Genomic DNA, 16,697 nt, shown 5'->3' with positions numbered 1-16,697 from the left:
CAAACGAGCTCCTTCGTGTTTTATAGATTTTAAAGATGGATTTAACGATCGTTTTCTTTTGAATGTTGTACACGTACAGTCAGCGCGCGGCTAGTAGGAAGAAATAATCTGAACAAGCGGGCTATTTTTATTCAGTGGACTTTAACAAGTGTTTAATAATCGATGGCGTCGCTGAGGACTTTCAAAGACGGAACAACCCACTGACAAATGTGCACTGAGAGCTCGAGATCTTGATCACCAAGTAATAACAGGTGGATTTGTATATGGGCTGTGTTTTTTTCTCAGTGTGCGAAACTCAACAAAATTCTACAAAATTGTCTTAGGGTGCAGATAAAATACAATACACACATTAGATGGATCATTAAGTGGGCAAGTGATCATTCTTCGTATGGTTGCATATGTCAGATCTGAGGTAAATGGTACATGGCTAATGAGGAGTGTGCCCCATTATTGCACAATAGTTCCAATGACTCAGGTGGAAGACGTTAGTACTACTTTTCACTCCACTATATCTATTTGACAGATAAAGTTATTAGTGCAGATCACACATTACGAATAATTACTATATCAACTATGTACATATTTGCATTGGTACATATGAAACTGCTTAACAGATAATGAAAAAACAAGGTTTAACATAAAGGTGTTTATTTACACATATGTGTCAGGTACGAATTTAAATGCTTGATTTTTTAAAAATGTACCATTTTTAAATTGTTGTATCGCTGCAACTTCTACTCATGCATTATATCCGTATCCATTCATCCAAATAATTTTACAGTGGGGAAGAAGAGAAAATAATTGAAATCTGCTGTCTTTAATGCTCGTGGAAGAGAAATGTCAACAAAATGACTCAATTTAACAAGAAAAAACCCACGAGAATAGAAACTGCTGGAACAACTTTACCTGCCTCTTATGTAATGCATAATGCATCGTCTCTTATGTAATGCATTACAATGGATGGTCCTTGGACTGTGCAGCGAGTTATGAAGGCTGATGTTCGTAGGTGTGGTTAACCTTCACGCTACAAACCTGCAGCGTTCCTCCAGTTTGAGACGCGGGCCTGTCCAGCATGAAAAGTGTCCGGGTTGTAGTGGTTGGAGCAGGTGTGGTTGGCTTCTCCACGGCTGTCTGCATCGCTGAGGCTCTTCCTTTCTGCTCCGTGTCTCTGCTGGCTGAGAAGTTCAGTCCAGACACCACCAGTGACGGTGCAGCTGGGATCCTGTTTGCAGCAGAGTTTCCAGGTGTGCAACAATCGCCCCTTTTTTATATGCATCACAACAACTATGTTACATTTTACAATGTCCCTCAGTCCGTACAGATTTATCAAGATAATAATAATTTGTAATGTCATTTCATAACCTACCTGACCTTTACAACAGACATTCCCTTGGAAAGGCAAAGGCGCTGGTTCAAGTACAGCTTTGATCACCTGTTTGATATTGCGCAATCCCAACACTCACCGGACGCTGGAGTAATGCTGAGCTCTGGGTAACGATTGTTATACCGGCTAAAAAAAATGATGATTACTCACTTTAAAATGGATCGTTTTTTTGCATTTAGTCATTTTAAAAATTATTTTCCAGCTGGCAAATTTTCAAGGAGGTTCCAGCCGATACGAAACCCTTCTGGTCAGAGTTTGTGATCGGCTTTCGGTCCATGACTGATGGTGAACTGAAAAGGTTTCCAGATCACAAGTTCGGACAGGCGTTCACAACCATTAAATGTGAATGCTCCAGCTACCTGCCGTGGCTCCATCACAGGTTGGTCTTCCATGTTAAACGTGCACGGTTATTATTATTATTGTACAAATTCAAGTCATCTACAGATGATTGCAGTTCAATGTATATGTACATGATTCCACACTTGAATAATTGAAGAGAAGTTTTACAACATGATCATTTTGTGAAGGTTCACAAAGGCTGGAGGTCAAGTGGAACAGAGGAAGGTCAACAGTCTCCAGGAATTAAGCAACGGCTATGACGTCATCGTCAACTGCTCCGGCCTGGGCTCCAAAAAGCTGGTGGGTGACCACGAGATGTACCCCGTCAGAGGTCAGGTCCTCAAGGTGGAGGCCCCCTGGCTGCAGCACTTCATCAGAGACGGAGACGGAAAGACCTACATCTACCCCGGCATACACTGCGTCACCATCGGGGGCACGAGGCAGGAGGGGGACTGGCGACTCCAGGTGGACGAGGGCGAGGCGAAGAGCATCGTGGAGCGCTGCAGCGGGCTGGAGCCGTCCATCAGCAGGGCCAGAGTCCTCAGCCAGTGGGTCGGTCTGAGGCCGGGCAGGAGGAACCCGAGGGTGGAGAGGGAGGTGGTGCAGCTGCAGGGCCGCGGGGTCCCCGTGGTCCACAACTACGGCCACGGAGGCTGCGGAGTCACCTTGGCCTGGGGAACCGCCCTGGACGCCCTGGGGCTGGTAAGGCAGTGTCTTCATGAAATGCCACAACGGGCCAAACTGTGAAGCAGCTCTGCGGATCTTTAAATAATGTGGAATTAAGAAGCTAATCAAAACCTAAATCTTGAGAATTTGCAGAATGTTTTACATTTTATAATGCCATGAAAGTATGTCAAAATAATACATTATGGTGAACAATTGTGTTTGAGAGAATGTCATCATACTTACTGCTTTTCATCAGTGGAACGATCTACTGGACGTTATTGAAATATACCAACATTTATTCATGTGAGAGTAGAACAGTATTTTACAGTCTTGTTAGAAGTTATACAAAGAATATATGAAAGACGCCATAATTATTTAAACGAATAAAAAGGGAAATACTGTATATTTACTGATGTGATATAAACAGCTCGTCTGACTGGAATAAAACTGCTGACAGTGGACAGCAGCAACGACACTGTGATATCTGGTATCTCCCTGGGCTTCATGAGCTGCTATCACACTTGCATTTAGGGTTGAAGTGGATGGCCACATGTTTTTGTTGTAGAAATAAATTTGAGAGTTTAAATAAAATGTGTGACAGTAAATGTAGCAGTCAATAATTTATTAATAAAAGGCTTTGTTTGATGCACCATAAATAGGATTATTTCTGTGTAACGGCTGGACTCTTCTACACACAGGGTTCAGCTGCATGAGCAACATCCGACACTGAGACGAGTATTGCATATTTCATGTCCACACTGTAACCAGACTAAAGGTTAGCAATATGAAAAAAAACTCAACAGGGTCTAAACTTTAGGTACATTGTTTGAGAAGGGAAGATTTGATTTATAAAACAAACTGAAAAGGAAATGTATGTTGGATCCACGTCAAGCTGTGAAAAACTGATAATGCACCAAAGATACATTACTTACATTATTGCCTCACATGAACGTACATGGCACACAACAAATCCATGGTTGCAGTTTCACAAAAGTATTAAAGTGAATGGAAAATTAACTAAGATAAGTGAATAATATAATCAAATTTACTCTTTTGAAAAGAATAACATTTTTTCTTTTCTTGGGATGAGCACATTGCTCCTTTAAAATGTTCTGAAAAAATATGTCTGCTATTAACATCTGTACAGCAGTTCTGAAGAAACCGTTCACTGACCGTTTGAGGTCAATATAAGAGTCTGCGTCGTCAGGTCACTCTGACACAGCCTTCATTCTTTCAGGGAACCCGGATTTACCGAGTGTGTGGCTGCCGTCTTCTTTCTGTTCATTTTCAGACGACGCGCTTCAGAACTAGCAGAAACTGAACAACTCGCACCAGCCCCGTGTGATGAAATGGGATTTATGTGGATGAACATGGTGGCAGTCTCTGGAAGTTCAGGCTCTGGGTGACGGTTTGGGAAGGAAGGTGGAGTTTCATGATGATCGGACCTTTCTGACGGAGTTGTGGGTGGTGGCTCTGCGGAGGGGAGGTGGCTTGACCCAAAACAGGAGGACGGCGGGCTCATTGACGAAATCGTCCTTTTGTACCTTCCTGAAATAAACAAGTCAAGTGTGTGCAGATCATGCAGTGGCCGGTCAGTTTCGATTTGTAAACAGAGCTGAATGAAGGGCAGAGGAAAGAAAAGAAGCAAGCAGTCGAGCCTGGTGAAGCATGGAGCAATTTATTCCTCACCTCAACCCGACAGAAGCACACTTCAGAATATGCTGAGACTTCAGAGCTGCCACATTTCTGTCAGACGTGTTAGAAAGAGTTTAACTTTGACCTTGAACTGTGTTAAACCAAGTTAAAAAGGGAGTGTTATGTCCACATTTTAATGTGTTTACTATGATACAAAATGCCAGTTTAACAAGTATAATTATACTATTTAGTAAATATTTTGACTTCTGCATTATGCAGTTTTCAGGCACATGATGAAATATTTTGCAACATTATATCCTCCTGGGCTAAAAAAATATACACACAAACAGTAAAATCTTGAGAGAAATACACTGTACAAGTGTGGCCGATCTGACCGATTCGAACCACGTAACCGTTGGACATTCACAAGAAGCAAAACGTTTCCCATTTGGACAACTTCAAGACTTTAGCCAAACCAAATCACCACAGTACGACTGATTAAGAATAAAGCAGGCATTCACAGTGAATATGTACTGCAAATTTTTTTTGCACTATGAAAATCACACGTCGGTTTAAGACTCTCAGCAAATGCAAAAACCACCACACAACTGCACATCTGTTTGTGAGTAGACCTAAAAGCTGCTGCACATATATTTTGTAAAAATGTCTTTAGGTCCTGCTCAGTTCGATCCTATGTAAGTGAACTTCTAGTCCCATTAGAACCCAGAACCTTGTGTTATGCCCGTTTAGATATTGTAGTGAGAATGTTATGCTCGTAGAGAAAGACAAGCTTGGTCAGCTCTCAAAGCCCTCAACAGACAAAAAGGTCATTGCAAAACAGTTGAGAGTCAATGATGCAGGAACAGAAGAGACGACTTGAAGAAGAAGCTGCTTGAAAAACAAAACAAAAACACAGCACCAGTGACGACAGCACAGTCTCTCCAGAAGAGCAGGAAAGCTGAATTTGGCGGCTTTGACTGCTGGAGCATCAACGAGGACCGAAGGCAGCGCGAGTCTTGCTAGTGAAGGATGAACCGGAAGCGAAGGTGGCGAGTGTTCACGGGCGACTCAGGCTGTCATTACCGTTATCCAGGTGCTCGTTGCTCTCGTAGCAGCCGGAGTCGCGCGGGGAGTTTCCTGCGAGGCCACGCCTGTCCAGAAGCAGCTTCTCCTGGGAGTCTCCAGACGGGCTGCCTCCAGACGGGCTGCCTCGCTCCGGGTCGCTGCTTCCTGCAAAGTACAACAACACCGACAGGGGGCGGGCGTCACGTAATATCACCTCCCGGGAGCAGCCTGTGTGGTGTGCCTGTATTGCTTTTGAAGGATAGCAAGGACAGACGTATGAAGAGATTCTCTAAACATGTTGACTGTAAACTGTGACATTGTTAATGATAGTGAAGGAAGGACTCCAAATGAATGCGTGCAAATCAGATCACCTGCACCATCACGATAATCTTCCCGGATATATTACGGATTCCTGATATATTACTGGCAGTTTATACGTCCTACTCTTACTTTAAATTGATTCTTATTTTGTCATGAAGAAGAATGAAACCTTCTGATGATATTAAATGCGCCCTCTGAGGTCTCAGGGCAGATATAACACGCTGTTGGTTACCTGAGCCGCCATCATATTCTTGCAGCAGCTCCACTGCAGTGAGCAGCACAGCTCTGTGTTGCGGGTCTCTGATGTTCAGCTCATCCAGGTCCTCCTCCTCCAGCAACTTGAATGTGTCCAGATCTTCATAGCCGTTAAAAAGGAATGTGGGAAGATGCTCCTGTGGATTATGGGTAAACAGTTAAATAAATAAAAGAGATCTATTATTTAGGTATTGATTTGACCATTCCCTATTTCAGAACTGCTAAAAAGCACATATATTCTGTCAGTTAGGTGATAACATCGATACCAGTATGTCTGCACGTTAAACAGAGTCAGCAGATGATAAGCTTAGTGTCTGGCCAGGAGACAGTTCAGTCTGTTGTTGTTTTTTGCAGAGCAAGGATAGCTTTATCACCTCGCCTCCAGGCCTCATGCATCTATGGCTAAAATAGCTCTTGGTTTCAGGTTTGTATATAGCATGGAGACATGGGGGAGGTGCCAAACTTCTCATCCAATTCTCAGTAAGAGAAACCCATTTCTTTAAAACACAGCTAGAACTAATTTGATTGACTTAACAATGACAAGGTCTTTTGTATATTGAAACAACTGGACTTGTTTTGAATACACCAAGTAGTGAGATTATTACTTTGAGGTTGATGCGATCAAGGAGCTCCTCTACAGACGTGGGTTTGGGTTGCCGGGCCTTCCTCCTCCTGCGTGTCTTTTTGGGCTTGGCCTCCTCCTTATTCACCACATCCACATAAATGAACTTGAAGGTGCCGACCTTACCATTGAGCATCCCCATCCACGTACCCATGGGAGGCTTACTAATGACATCGATGACGTCCCCAATCTGCAAGACAAGAAGCGTCAGCTCCTCATCAGATATCATCTCTACATGATCATACGTGTATGTGTCTTTTTCTGTCTAAATGAAAATGGGATCGTACCTTAAGTTTGAGCGAATCTGTGTCGTAGGGACTGGGGGTGAAGTCAGTATGAACTAGAGCGCGTCCACAGAAAGGTCCGCGGTAAGGCAGCTCATCCTCTTCCCCGTCCTCAGACTTCACACTCTCTCTGTTGCTGTTGGAGGAGTCAGTGGTCCCCACAGTCTGACCGCCTACACAACAAAAGATAAGCAAGATAAGTGAGTCACCTCAAGACATTGGTTAGTATTTAAAATATATTTTTAAAGTCTTGGATTCTGACTGACGGTTATCTGAACAGACACGTGGGAAGTTTAGACCAATCCCAAAAGCAAAGAATGACCGTGAAACACTTCTGATAAACACCACGCGTCTGGTGTTGCAAGGTCAACCTTAAACAAACACTGAGAATTATTTGCAGCACACCCAGATCCGGCTCACGCCATAAACACGGCCACTTACTCATGGAACTTTGGCCACTGAGGGAACTCCTCAGGCTCTCCACAGACCCTCCTGGCTTCAGTTTGTGTTTCTCCAAAGAGTCGGAGTCCGTCTGAGGCGAGTGAGGGCAGCTGCATATGCGCTGCGGGCTTGACTGGGACAAAGAGAGAAAGTAAAATGCAAAAATGTTCACAACATTACCTGGTGACGCTGACAGATGCTGCTGTAGAGTGCATACCTGCTCGGAGAGAGAACAGTGGTATCTCCTCGACATGTGTCTTCTCATGGTTTCCCTCACAGACTTGACTTTTTTGCCGAGGGAAATCCGGGATGCTGTTGGAGACTTAGTGGGATCCCTCACTCTATCTCCGTCTTTATTCTAACATACATACACAAAAAGCAGAAAATAAGCAAATTAAAAAAAAAGATTCATTTTGATCCAAGTGCACAAAAGATTACGGAAGAAAGAGCATTACGTACAACGTTGTCATTGTTGGAGATGACCGCATGCAGTGAGCGGTTGGTCAGGTCAAAACCTCCAAAGCTACAAGCTCTCTGTTTAAAATAAAAGGACAAAGTGAAGTTGGGCAAATTTTCAGACAATGCATCGGTCCACCTGTTGAAGCTGCCAGTTCTGTCCTTCACTTTTGCTCCAGTTTGAATTATTATTGCAACGTGGGGCAGATAAGTTCCTGCAGCAGGTCAGGTCACCACAGATCCCACGAGGGGGAATACTAAATCCTTCTTAGAACCACCAACTGATTCAATTTAAATAGTACAGAATGGTCTCTATGATTTACTGAGGTGATTTGGGTTGTATTAAAATTGAACAAGCATCAGTGCAGGTGCGTGTTCTTGCGACGACTGCTTGGGGTTTGCAGAATATACAAACTCAGTACTGCAGCTTTCACACCTACCAAAATAACCCTCAATAAAGGCTGCTATGTACTCACTACTCACCCCATGTTGGCTGAGTGGGCTGAGGATCCGGGGACGGAGCTCTCCTTCGGTCACAGAGCGAGCGATTTTGAGTTCCTCGTTATCACAACCCTCCATTTCAGAAAAGGAAGAGCCAGTGCCTCCCTCTGCCTCCCCCACATCCACATCTCCACGAGTCTCCTTCTCTCCAGGGCTTCCACTTGGCTTTTTACAGGCCTGGGACATCTTGTGGCTGCTGCAGGTGTCCAGGGTGCTGGAGGAGGGGGAGGTGGTCAATCTGTCCGTGTCATAGGTGAGCTGGTACTGCAGAGCTGAAGCCAGGGAGTCCACGGGGCAAACAGTGAGCTTCTTCTGCACCTCCGAGTACAGTGAGGCGCTGGCATCTCCAACAGCAAAGCCATCCATCATTGGGCTCTCTGGAGAGTAAACGGTGGAGGATGAAGGAGGGTAGAAATGCAATACAATGTTAACATATTCATGTAAAATGCAAAGAAATGCTCAACTTAATCCAACTTAATCCAAGTAGTGTTGGACGTATTAAATAATGTCATTTTGATGTTTTGATCTTTCTGTAAAATTCAGAGATGATTGAATAGATGCAAATGCTGCTGATTCCAACTTGAACACAGTAATGCCCCAAGTTAGTGTTTAAAAAAAACAAGACTATAGAACTCGCTAAAACAGACCATAAATACTGTTATTCTATCGCAGATTCTTAAATAAACAGTAATTAGATCGCATACAATTACTGACATTTTCTCTAGACTCTGCGTCACATTCAGCACTGTGGTGTCCTCTTTATAAACACACTGTGTTTTTACTGTGAACACCTGATAGTTCTAAAATCAAGGCTGCACTTATTTAAACATCATTTTACCTGGATTAAAAACTACACACGATTCAGAAGTTTTTTAAGAAGACAGGCGTAAGGCTTAAAGAGATTAAATCTGATGTTTTTTGTACCCTCTGCTCCAGGCTTCTTGGACTCATCGATTCTGATCAGCTTCTTCTTCACCTTTCGGGTTGAGTTGACCAGTCTATGGAGTCTCCTGAACGTCACTGACTCCTCTTGCTCATTGTCTGGCGGGTCACAGACAGTCTGACAGGAGAGACCAGAAAGAATCTTAATCACAGAAAACATTTGAGTTACGAAAAAATAACACACCGAGTACCACATATTTGGACACTTTTACTGCCTTTATACACTGATGTAGTACATGAGTTCTCGCATTACAAGAAATATTTAAATAATGGTTTTTGCTTTTAATAACTTCTATTATATAATAAATAAAATAAGCTGTGTGTGTGCAAATGTTACCCGCTGAAGAGTCTGTACAAGCGACTTGTAGCTGAATATAAACATCCGTAACCACAGCGAAGACACGGAAACTCTTCTAAACCGCTGTCCCATTTGCTCTGTATCATTACAATAGAAAAGGCTTTCGATTCGTGAGAAACCTAAAAGCTAGCTTCTTTTAAATCACCTTAACTTTCAAATGAAATTATGCTTAGTGAAAAGGTTGGTGGTTTGTTTGAGCACTCGGGTAACAGATGTTGAGGTTTCAAGTCTACAGCCCAAAACACAAGCGGAATGCACATCCCAGAATAGAGGGCAACAGACTAAAGACTAAATGAAAGCAGATTTTAAATACACCGCGACAAGTCAATGCAAGTAGACAAGGTCTACAATTAACAAAGAACCAACAAGGGAGGGGGTAGGAGATGACATAGAAAAGAAAAGAAAGAACAAATACCCACAGCAAAGAGAAATAGTCAGGCTATCCAGACCAATCGGAAAAATGTGCCCTGAACCTGAGCCCCTAATCACCTCACCCATGCATAAAAGAGCTGTGGCCTGCATAACCGGGCCCTGTGCTCAATCCAGCCGCCCACTGCACTACAATAGGGGGTTAGCGCTTTGACAGTGATGAATAGAAGTTTGCCCGGTCGCCTGCAGTTGGGAGAGGGCCCTGAGCTGAAGGGCTTTAGAGGGGCCCCGGTTCATCGTCGGGACAGGACAGGAGGGAGATGTCACCAGCTCTGCAGCCTTTGCCTGAAGATTCAACGTCAAAGAGCCACGAAGATGCCCTCAGACTGGTAGCTTAGAGACTTACGTTGCAGTTGAGTGACTCATTTGTGGCGAGGCTGGAGGAGTCGACCCATTCTGTGGGATCGGGCCTGCACGTCGGCCTGTTTTGCACTTCAAACTCCTTCAGCTGCAGAAAAAGATGAGCTGTTTATTAGTTAGATGGCTAACGTGTTATTCATCCTTGAACAGCTGGCCGACAAACAGCCAGGAAACAAAGATAAAGACATTCTTTATAAATGTGATTTTAATAGGTCAGATGTAAAAAGTGATGCAACATTTAGTTGTCCACAGCAAACTCTTTACTTTACTTTTACTTATTAAAAAGAAGAAATTACTGTCTGTGACGTGTGGGGAAAGTTGGGATGTATGACATCATACCCTAGCCAAGGCTTCCTCTATAGAGATCATATTCTCCTTCACCATCATCATCAGCTGGATACGCTCTTCATCACTCATGGTGACTTCGCTGGCCACAAAACCAACGTCATCACCTGTCAAGTAAAAGTATAGGTGTCGGCTAACGGGACCCAACTGACTGCTTTAATTAGGCATCGTATAAAAACTAATCATAAATGTCACATGAAAATACGAAGAGCATCTGTTCATGACATTATATCATTCCCTTCTTTTGCGTTATTGACTGAACATACCTTTTGAGATCTGACGTAACACTCCTTTCTGTGGCTTTCGAAAACTCTGCCAAAAAGACCTGTTCTTTCTCTTTCCGTCCCATTTCCCTGCACAGTACAACAACGCAGATTAATTCAGTGCACAGGAAAAAGATAAACAGCATCCCCACAAAAAGGGACAGTTATATTAAAAGTATAGGTAAACGATTAATTTAGTCATGCTACAAAACAGAGATATTTGTTTAAATAGTCCCAGAACGTAGTCATAACTACCACCAAGGAAGAAAAAAGGGTGGATTAAAGTTCTTTACAGCCACAAATCAAAATAAGACTTAGTTTGTTTATTGTAAAATGGCTGTGAAAATATAAATCGCTCTGCCTTTACTTACAATGAAGAATTAAGTATACAATCAATGTAATAAAACAACTTCAACTTGCCTTCTGATCCATCATCCGAGCTAGATTTGTGCACAGGAAACCTGAAAATCCAAAATAATATTTACTTAATTTGAAGAGTTCGAAGAAGCAGTAGAAGTCCTCAAGAGAACAGTACCTGTTTGTTAAAGTATTTTTCTTCATTTTCCCTGCAATCCAACCATCTCCCTCAACATGTCTTTCTACCCTCTTCGCTTGTGTCAGCTCCAAAACAAAAACAAAAATAAATTCACAAAAGCGGACTCTTCCCCATGACGCTAGCGTCTCAGTAAAGGGAAATCAAAGCAGTCAACACGGACGAAAAAAGGCCGGCTGCTCCTGCTTGATGAACAGAGGTCAGTGCTCGTCGGCCATCGCACGAACAATGGAGCCTTTTTCATGTCCAGTCAGGGCTTTGCTGCAGCAGCGCTAACGAGGCTTCTGCATTCTCGGCACACTTTTACCCCCCCCCCCCCTCTACCCCCCCTCTCCCTCTCGTCTCTCTCTCCCCCCAATGGTCTTGGTCTCTGACATAGTTCACACTTGTTGCTGTGGTCGGATCAGTGTTTATATTTGCAGCTCAAACCTGTACTCTATTTTTGTTGATAAGAAAACAATGGTTGTGTTGTTCACTGCTGAACATCTGAGAACAGCTATTAAAAATATCTCAACTCAGTCAAATGACTTTATCATTTCCCAATTATTTTCTTTATAGACAAATCATTTTTAAGTGTTTGAAACATATGTGGCTTGTAGCACTGTCTTTAGCTGCAGCTTTTGGTTTTTACTCATTTACTCCATGAATATAGTTTTCAATCATTAAGTCTTGAAAATTGCTAAATGAAAGTGTAGAAGTACCTACGGGTTGTCGAAACCTCATATTCATTTAATTTTCATCAGAGCACCACCAAAGAACAATTTGCTTTTAGTACAATCTACAAAAGCAACAGACTATAGCGTTAAAAATGTATTCACAGTTGTAGCAAGAGACATTGACACGGTTTCCTCTGTGAAAATCAAGAAATATCTCAAGTACTTGAATGAATTGCCATGAATTTCTTTCCAATAACTGTGTTTAGGTACTTAATAATAAGGTTTCTTTCTTACTAAAGCAAATCACTCACTTAAAACAAGCTTCATCAAATCAAACGCTGCTTTATCATCACCATTTAATCATGGTAAAATATGACTAATCTTTAAAATCCCTCCGATGACCAAGGGAGAGAACAAAGGAAGTTTATAAGTGACACAGGAAGCCTTCAGAAATGTTACAGGAAGCAGATGAAACATTCTTATCCTCAATGAATAGGATTTTATGTTGTCTGTAAATATGACTGATATTAGATGATGACGTAGTGTAGCATGTAAAGCCACAACACTACACACCATCTGGAGAAAATAATAGCCATAGCCATATCAATTAATTCAAATATTGAAACGATGACTAGTGCTTTTAAGTACCCCCTGAATCACATCTTTCTTACGGATTCTTGGGGCCATGTGGTCACGGGATGCTGAGCTATTCTGGTCCTTAAAGAAACATCTCAATGCTTCAGGGTCGGATTTCCAACGTTCTCATTGGGACTTTTCTTACCTTCGTTCAGTCTCTGGTGTGTTTGTTATACTGCTGAGCCCAAGGGATTCCTTACAGAAAAAACCCATCACACATTATTGTAAATAGTAAAGCAGTAGTGTGCTTCAAATGACATCAGGTTTTTAATATATATCATTTTCTTCTCTATTCAAAAGCAATTTAAAATCACAGCATTTTCCTTCTCACCTAAAAAAAAAATGAACCATCTAATTTGGTAGTAAGATCTCTGCACCCCCGGCATTCAAATAATACTATCAGACTTTATTGCTCAGGATAATAATGACAAGGCAATTCCATTGTCTCTAGTCACCGGTTCTGCTGACGCACACAGGAGGAAGTTGTCTCCTCCCGGGGTCACACACACACACACACGCACACACGCACACACGCACTCACCTGGATCTGAGAGCGGAGCTGCAACGACGTGGCCCCTGAGTCAACGGTTCCCTGAAACACACAGGCAGTGGAAACGGGAGAGTGAAATACAGTGTCATCATAACACAGAAATAGAAACAATATTCATCTGACTGAAATCGGCCACATCCTGTTTCACAGGCCTGTGCAGGACCAACAGGTGTGGGGACATAAATGAATCTCAAAAGAAAATAGAAGAATACACCACAATGATGATACGTCACACATTTTAAGAAAAGTCCAACACAATTGTTTACCATCTCTGCGTCCTGCACTACTTTGCGTTTCCGTAGCTCCTCCATTCTTTCACACACGTCAGTGAACGAGGTGCCGTAATACTGAGAATACTCCTGAACCAGATCATCAAGGTTCCCCACAGAGCCATCCTGAAAGAGATAAAGAGGCACATAAACACACATACAAAACAGAAACACGACAGCCAGTAGAGGTCGGTGCCCATCGGCAGGCAACTCCTGAACGCACCGACCACTGCAGCCATTGAAGCCATTGTCCAGCACGGCCACCGGGAAAACAAACCAGGAAACACAGAGATAAAGCCCCAGGAGCGTCAATATATCGGAGACATCCAGCTGGGATATTGCCCCCGTCTTTGGTTGGTTGTCTTCCTGCCCAGCGACCCCGTCCACCTCCTCAGACGTGACCCTGCACCCCTCCCCGGGGCCAGAGGAAGCAGCGTGTGACGCAGCTACGACTCTCACTCAGCTCTCTAGCCGTCGTGGAGAGTCGGCTCGAGAGGCCGCGGTTCAGTCTAGCATAAATCACAAGAGGTACAGGCACTCAGGCAGGTGAGCCTTTGTCCTCGCGGATGTAACCCTTCTTAGTTTCCTACAATTGTTATTACCTAGAACTATGTGTGTTTTTCCCAACGTGACAAATAAATCATACTAGTTTTTGCTGAGTTTTGTGACCTAATGACATTTTGCACCACAATCAGGACATGGGGCTGGATTAACCACAGAGTCAGATAACTAGACTCTTTCAGTGAAGACAGAAGAGCAGGAGCAATCCTAAATGATGCTGCCCTTGCCTGCCTTTCAACATTTTGTCGACAGGTCTAAATAAAAATGCAGAAGCAGCCAAATCGCTCCTAGTGTCACATTCATGTGCAACACACATTCATTTACAATTAACAGTTGAAATTAATCATTCACTGTTACAATACAAATTGATCATTTGAATAATTCAACAATTACGACATGTAGTGTGACATGAGTCACTAGTTAAGATCAGACGGACCAATACAAACCGTGATTACAGCCATCCACTACACACAGTCTGAACAGACTGTTGTCCCACATGATGATCACAATTATTATTATGCTTCACTTGTGCTTTACCCTGAGGGTATGCAAAGTGCCCCCTGAAAACAGTCGTCTGCAGTGACAACCAATACTGTGTGCTCTCTTGTCTCGTGGCACGGAGGACTGTGACTGGCTCAACTGTCCAGAAAAGAGGGCCATTCATTTGGTGAATGACATGCCCCCGGCCAGAAAATGGCCTGAAAAAAAAATCGGGCTGCTTCTCATACAGTCGAGGGACGAGGACAACTAAGAAGGTCTGAACTGTGCCTGGCTGCAGCCGCTCTCTGCTCAGACTGCCACGGATCCACATAAACAGCCTATTGTGACCGAGCCACATGATACAGCACGGCCCCGAGCGCTCATTAGACACGCTGCGTGTTTACATCGCCGAGCACATGGATTACAAGTAATATGTGACTAACCAATGATATCAATTCCATTCTCATGCCGACCATCCTGACAAAAAGGGGTTTCTGGGGTAAATATTGCTTTACTTTTTGCTTGCTCTCTAATTAATGGGTCTCTACGCCAAAACTGCAGCATAAAACATCAACCGCAGGCTTGAAAAGGAGAGTGCGGTGTCACATTTCTCAGGCGCTGAGCATCTAAGAGGGAGACAAAAGATCCACGTGCTTCCGGGGCCGAGTGTCTAATGAGTGTTTTTAAAAGTTCCTCTGCCTTGTCTCCCTGTTTTGCGCCACCAGACCTGGGTGACAGAGTGTCAGCAAAGGATTCGTGTCACTCTGAAAAGTCCATAAACACCGGAGCGTTCCAATAAAACATAAGACCGTCCCTGACGCTACGTGTCGTGAGAGTCAAGATAAGTAAATTACATTTAGACCTACAGTAGGTTTGTCAGACGCTGTATCACACAGAGTACCACATCTGACCGATGTAGCAGAGCAACACTCCAAAAGCCCAATCAACTGAAAAGTCTGTTCTCTACAAACTTCATTATTACTTGATGTCACACTGAGATTGTAGTCCAGCAGACGTTGTCGGGTTCTAAACGTCACCGACTATGATGGACTTGCTGATGTCTCAAATATCGTATTCAAAAAGATCCAGAGATCAAGCGGCGACTTGTTTGTGCTTTTCTGTCAAATGAAAGTCTTCATTAACCGCAGAGAGCAAATGACCGACGCACACGACCCACACACTCACACTACACCAAGTTGTCTTTTTGAAACAAGATATACATTTAGATTTCAGTCCGTTAGCAGCTCTAACCATTGAACCACATTCCGGCGCAAACATAAAAATACACTCACCACAAACAGGCATTTGGCTGCCAACAGAAGCTACGAGCACCCGGTGCTCCTCAGGTCCAACTCACTGCTGCAAGTGAAAGGCACCGTTTTGAAAGTTAACTCAGTTCAGTGAGTGGAGGACAATACATCCTGAAGGGGAGGGGTGACCGGCACACATAAAGCAGAGAGGGGGGGGGGGGGGGGGGGGTTGCAACCACATATGACGCTGCTGCTGCTGCTGCTGCTGGGTGGGGCCCTCTACTCTCCTCTACTTAGCTGCAGCCAGGACCGGCTGACTCACATGCCCAAATAAACCAGCACCCCTTAGTGTGTGAGAGAGGGCCTGCATGTTTATGTCTGCAGCTGCTATGGACTGATGTGTCTGGGTCTTAATTGCAATGCTGAATATTGATCAGATATATGTCTCCCTCTGCTGACATGGAGCCTTTGACCACAGACTTGTACTCAACTGGTGATGACATTAGTATGTTGTGTTATAAAATAATTGTTTTCAAGAATTAATCACTTGCTTAAGTTTTCCTGTAAGCAACTCATAGTTATAATACATGTAAATGCCTTTTCTGCCTTACTTCTCTGCCGTTTTCATGTTTACAGGTTATTATTACAGATGAACACAGTAACAGCAGCGTGCCCTGCCTTTCCTGTGTCCTTGGGTGGTTGAATGACTCCAACTAAACAGGGTCTTCCAAAACCTTTTAGATACATTGGTGCATACCTATGAATGAATGAATGAATGAAATCTATTTAGATCAAATATCCATAATTTATCTATCGAGTTGATCCATGACGAGTCTTTGACAACAATTGCTAAAAAGGATGGCACAATGTCGTTATTGTACCTTTCATGACATGAATAAACAATGGCTTTCCAAAAAGCATCCCGGTAGACGTATTCCAAAGTAGATATTTTAATAACACTTCAACTAACATGGAAGGCCTTGGAACATTTTAATATAAAATATAATAAAATAAATATAATTTAAACAAACAAACAAACAGAAACACACATGGCAAAGTGTTAATCAGGCTTTTGG

The 16,697-nt window shown here is 43.1% G+C and overlaps 2 protein-coding genes across 6 annotated transcripts in view; one reads left to right on the top strand and one right to left on the bottom strand.

The window, feature by feature from the left end:
• Positions 1-130: 130 nt before the first annotated feature.
• ddo (D-aspartate oxidase) lies at positions 131-2,850 on the top strand. 3 transcript variants are annotated; one of them, XM_062557379.1, is made up of 5 exons: positions 131-251; positions 1,050-1,244; positions 1,383-1,491; positions 1,587-1,763; positions 1,912-2,850. In XM_062557379.1, the coding sequence occupies exons 2-5, from the start codon at positions 1,073-1,075 to the stop codon at positions 2,468-2,470; spliced, it is 1,017 nt and encodes a 338-aa protein (XP_062413363.1). In that variant the 5' UTR covers positions 131-251; positions 1,050-1,072; the 3' UTR covers positions 2,471-2,850. The 3 variants fall into 3 exon arrangements, with proteins under 3 accessions (XP_062413363.1, XP_062413362.1, XP_037343335.2); XM_062557378.1 differs by having other exon boundaries at positions 134-251; positions 1,039-1,244; XM_037487438.2 differs by having other exon boundaries at positions 245-1,244.
• Positions 2,851-2,968: 118 nt separating this feature from the next.
• The window catches only part of sash1b (SAM and SH3 domain containing 1b), a 36,677-nt gene continuing 22,948 nt past the window's right edge, over positions 2,969-16,697 (bottom strand). For 2 of the 3 annotated variants that reach the window (XM_037487429.2, XM_037487430.2), the window contains 17 exons: positions 13,328-13,456; positions 13,053-13,103; positions 12,657-12,706; positions 11,087-11,127; positions 10,670-10,756; positions 10,398-10,510; positions 10,045-10,146; positions 8,894-9,029; positions 7,952-8,346; positions 7,472-7,546; positions 7,230-7,370; positions 7,013-7,145; positions 6,575-6,744; positions 6,271-6,477; positions 5,643-5,802; positions 5,108-5,254; positions 2,969-3,937 (listed from right to left, as the gene is read on the bottom strand). In XM_037487429.2, coding sequence (XP_037343326.2) covers positions 3,615-3,937; positions 5,108-5,254; positions 5,643-5,802; positions 6,271-6,477; positions 6,575-6,744; positions 7,013-7,145; positions 7,230-7,370; positions 7,472-7,546; positions 7,952-8,346; positions 8,894-9,029; positions 10,045-10,146; positions 10,398-10,510; positions 10,670-10,756; positions 11,087-11,127; positions 12,657-12,706; positions 13,053-13,103; positions 13,328-13,456 — 2,460 coding nt within the window. In that variant the 3' untranslated portion in view covers positions 2,969-3,614. Of the gene's footprint in view, positions 3,938-5,107; positions 5,255-5,642; positions 5,803-6,270; positions 6,478-6,574; positions 6,745-7,012; positions 7,146-7,229; positions 7,371-7,471; positions 7,547-7,951; positions 8,347-8,893; positions 9,030-10,044; positions 10,147-10,397; positions 10,511-10,669; positions 10,757-11,086; positions 11,128-12,656; positions 12,707-13,052; positions 13,104-13,327; positions 13,457-15,663; positions 15,799-16,697 lie in introns of those variants that run through there. The other variant, XM_037487431.2, reaches the window with a different exon arrangement.

The sequence above is a fragment of the Pungitius pungitius genome, chromosome 14, assembly GCF_949316345.1.
Source record: "Pungitius pungitius chromosome 14, fPunPun2.1, whole genome shotgun sequence".
Classification (NCBI taxonomy): domain Eukaryota; kingdom Metazoa; phylum Chordata; class Actinopteri; order Perciformes; family Gasterosteidae; genus Pungitius; species Pungitius pungitius.
Note: the sequence above shows the minus strand (reverse complement) of the source record. Positions and strands in the feature narration are given on the sequence as shown.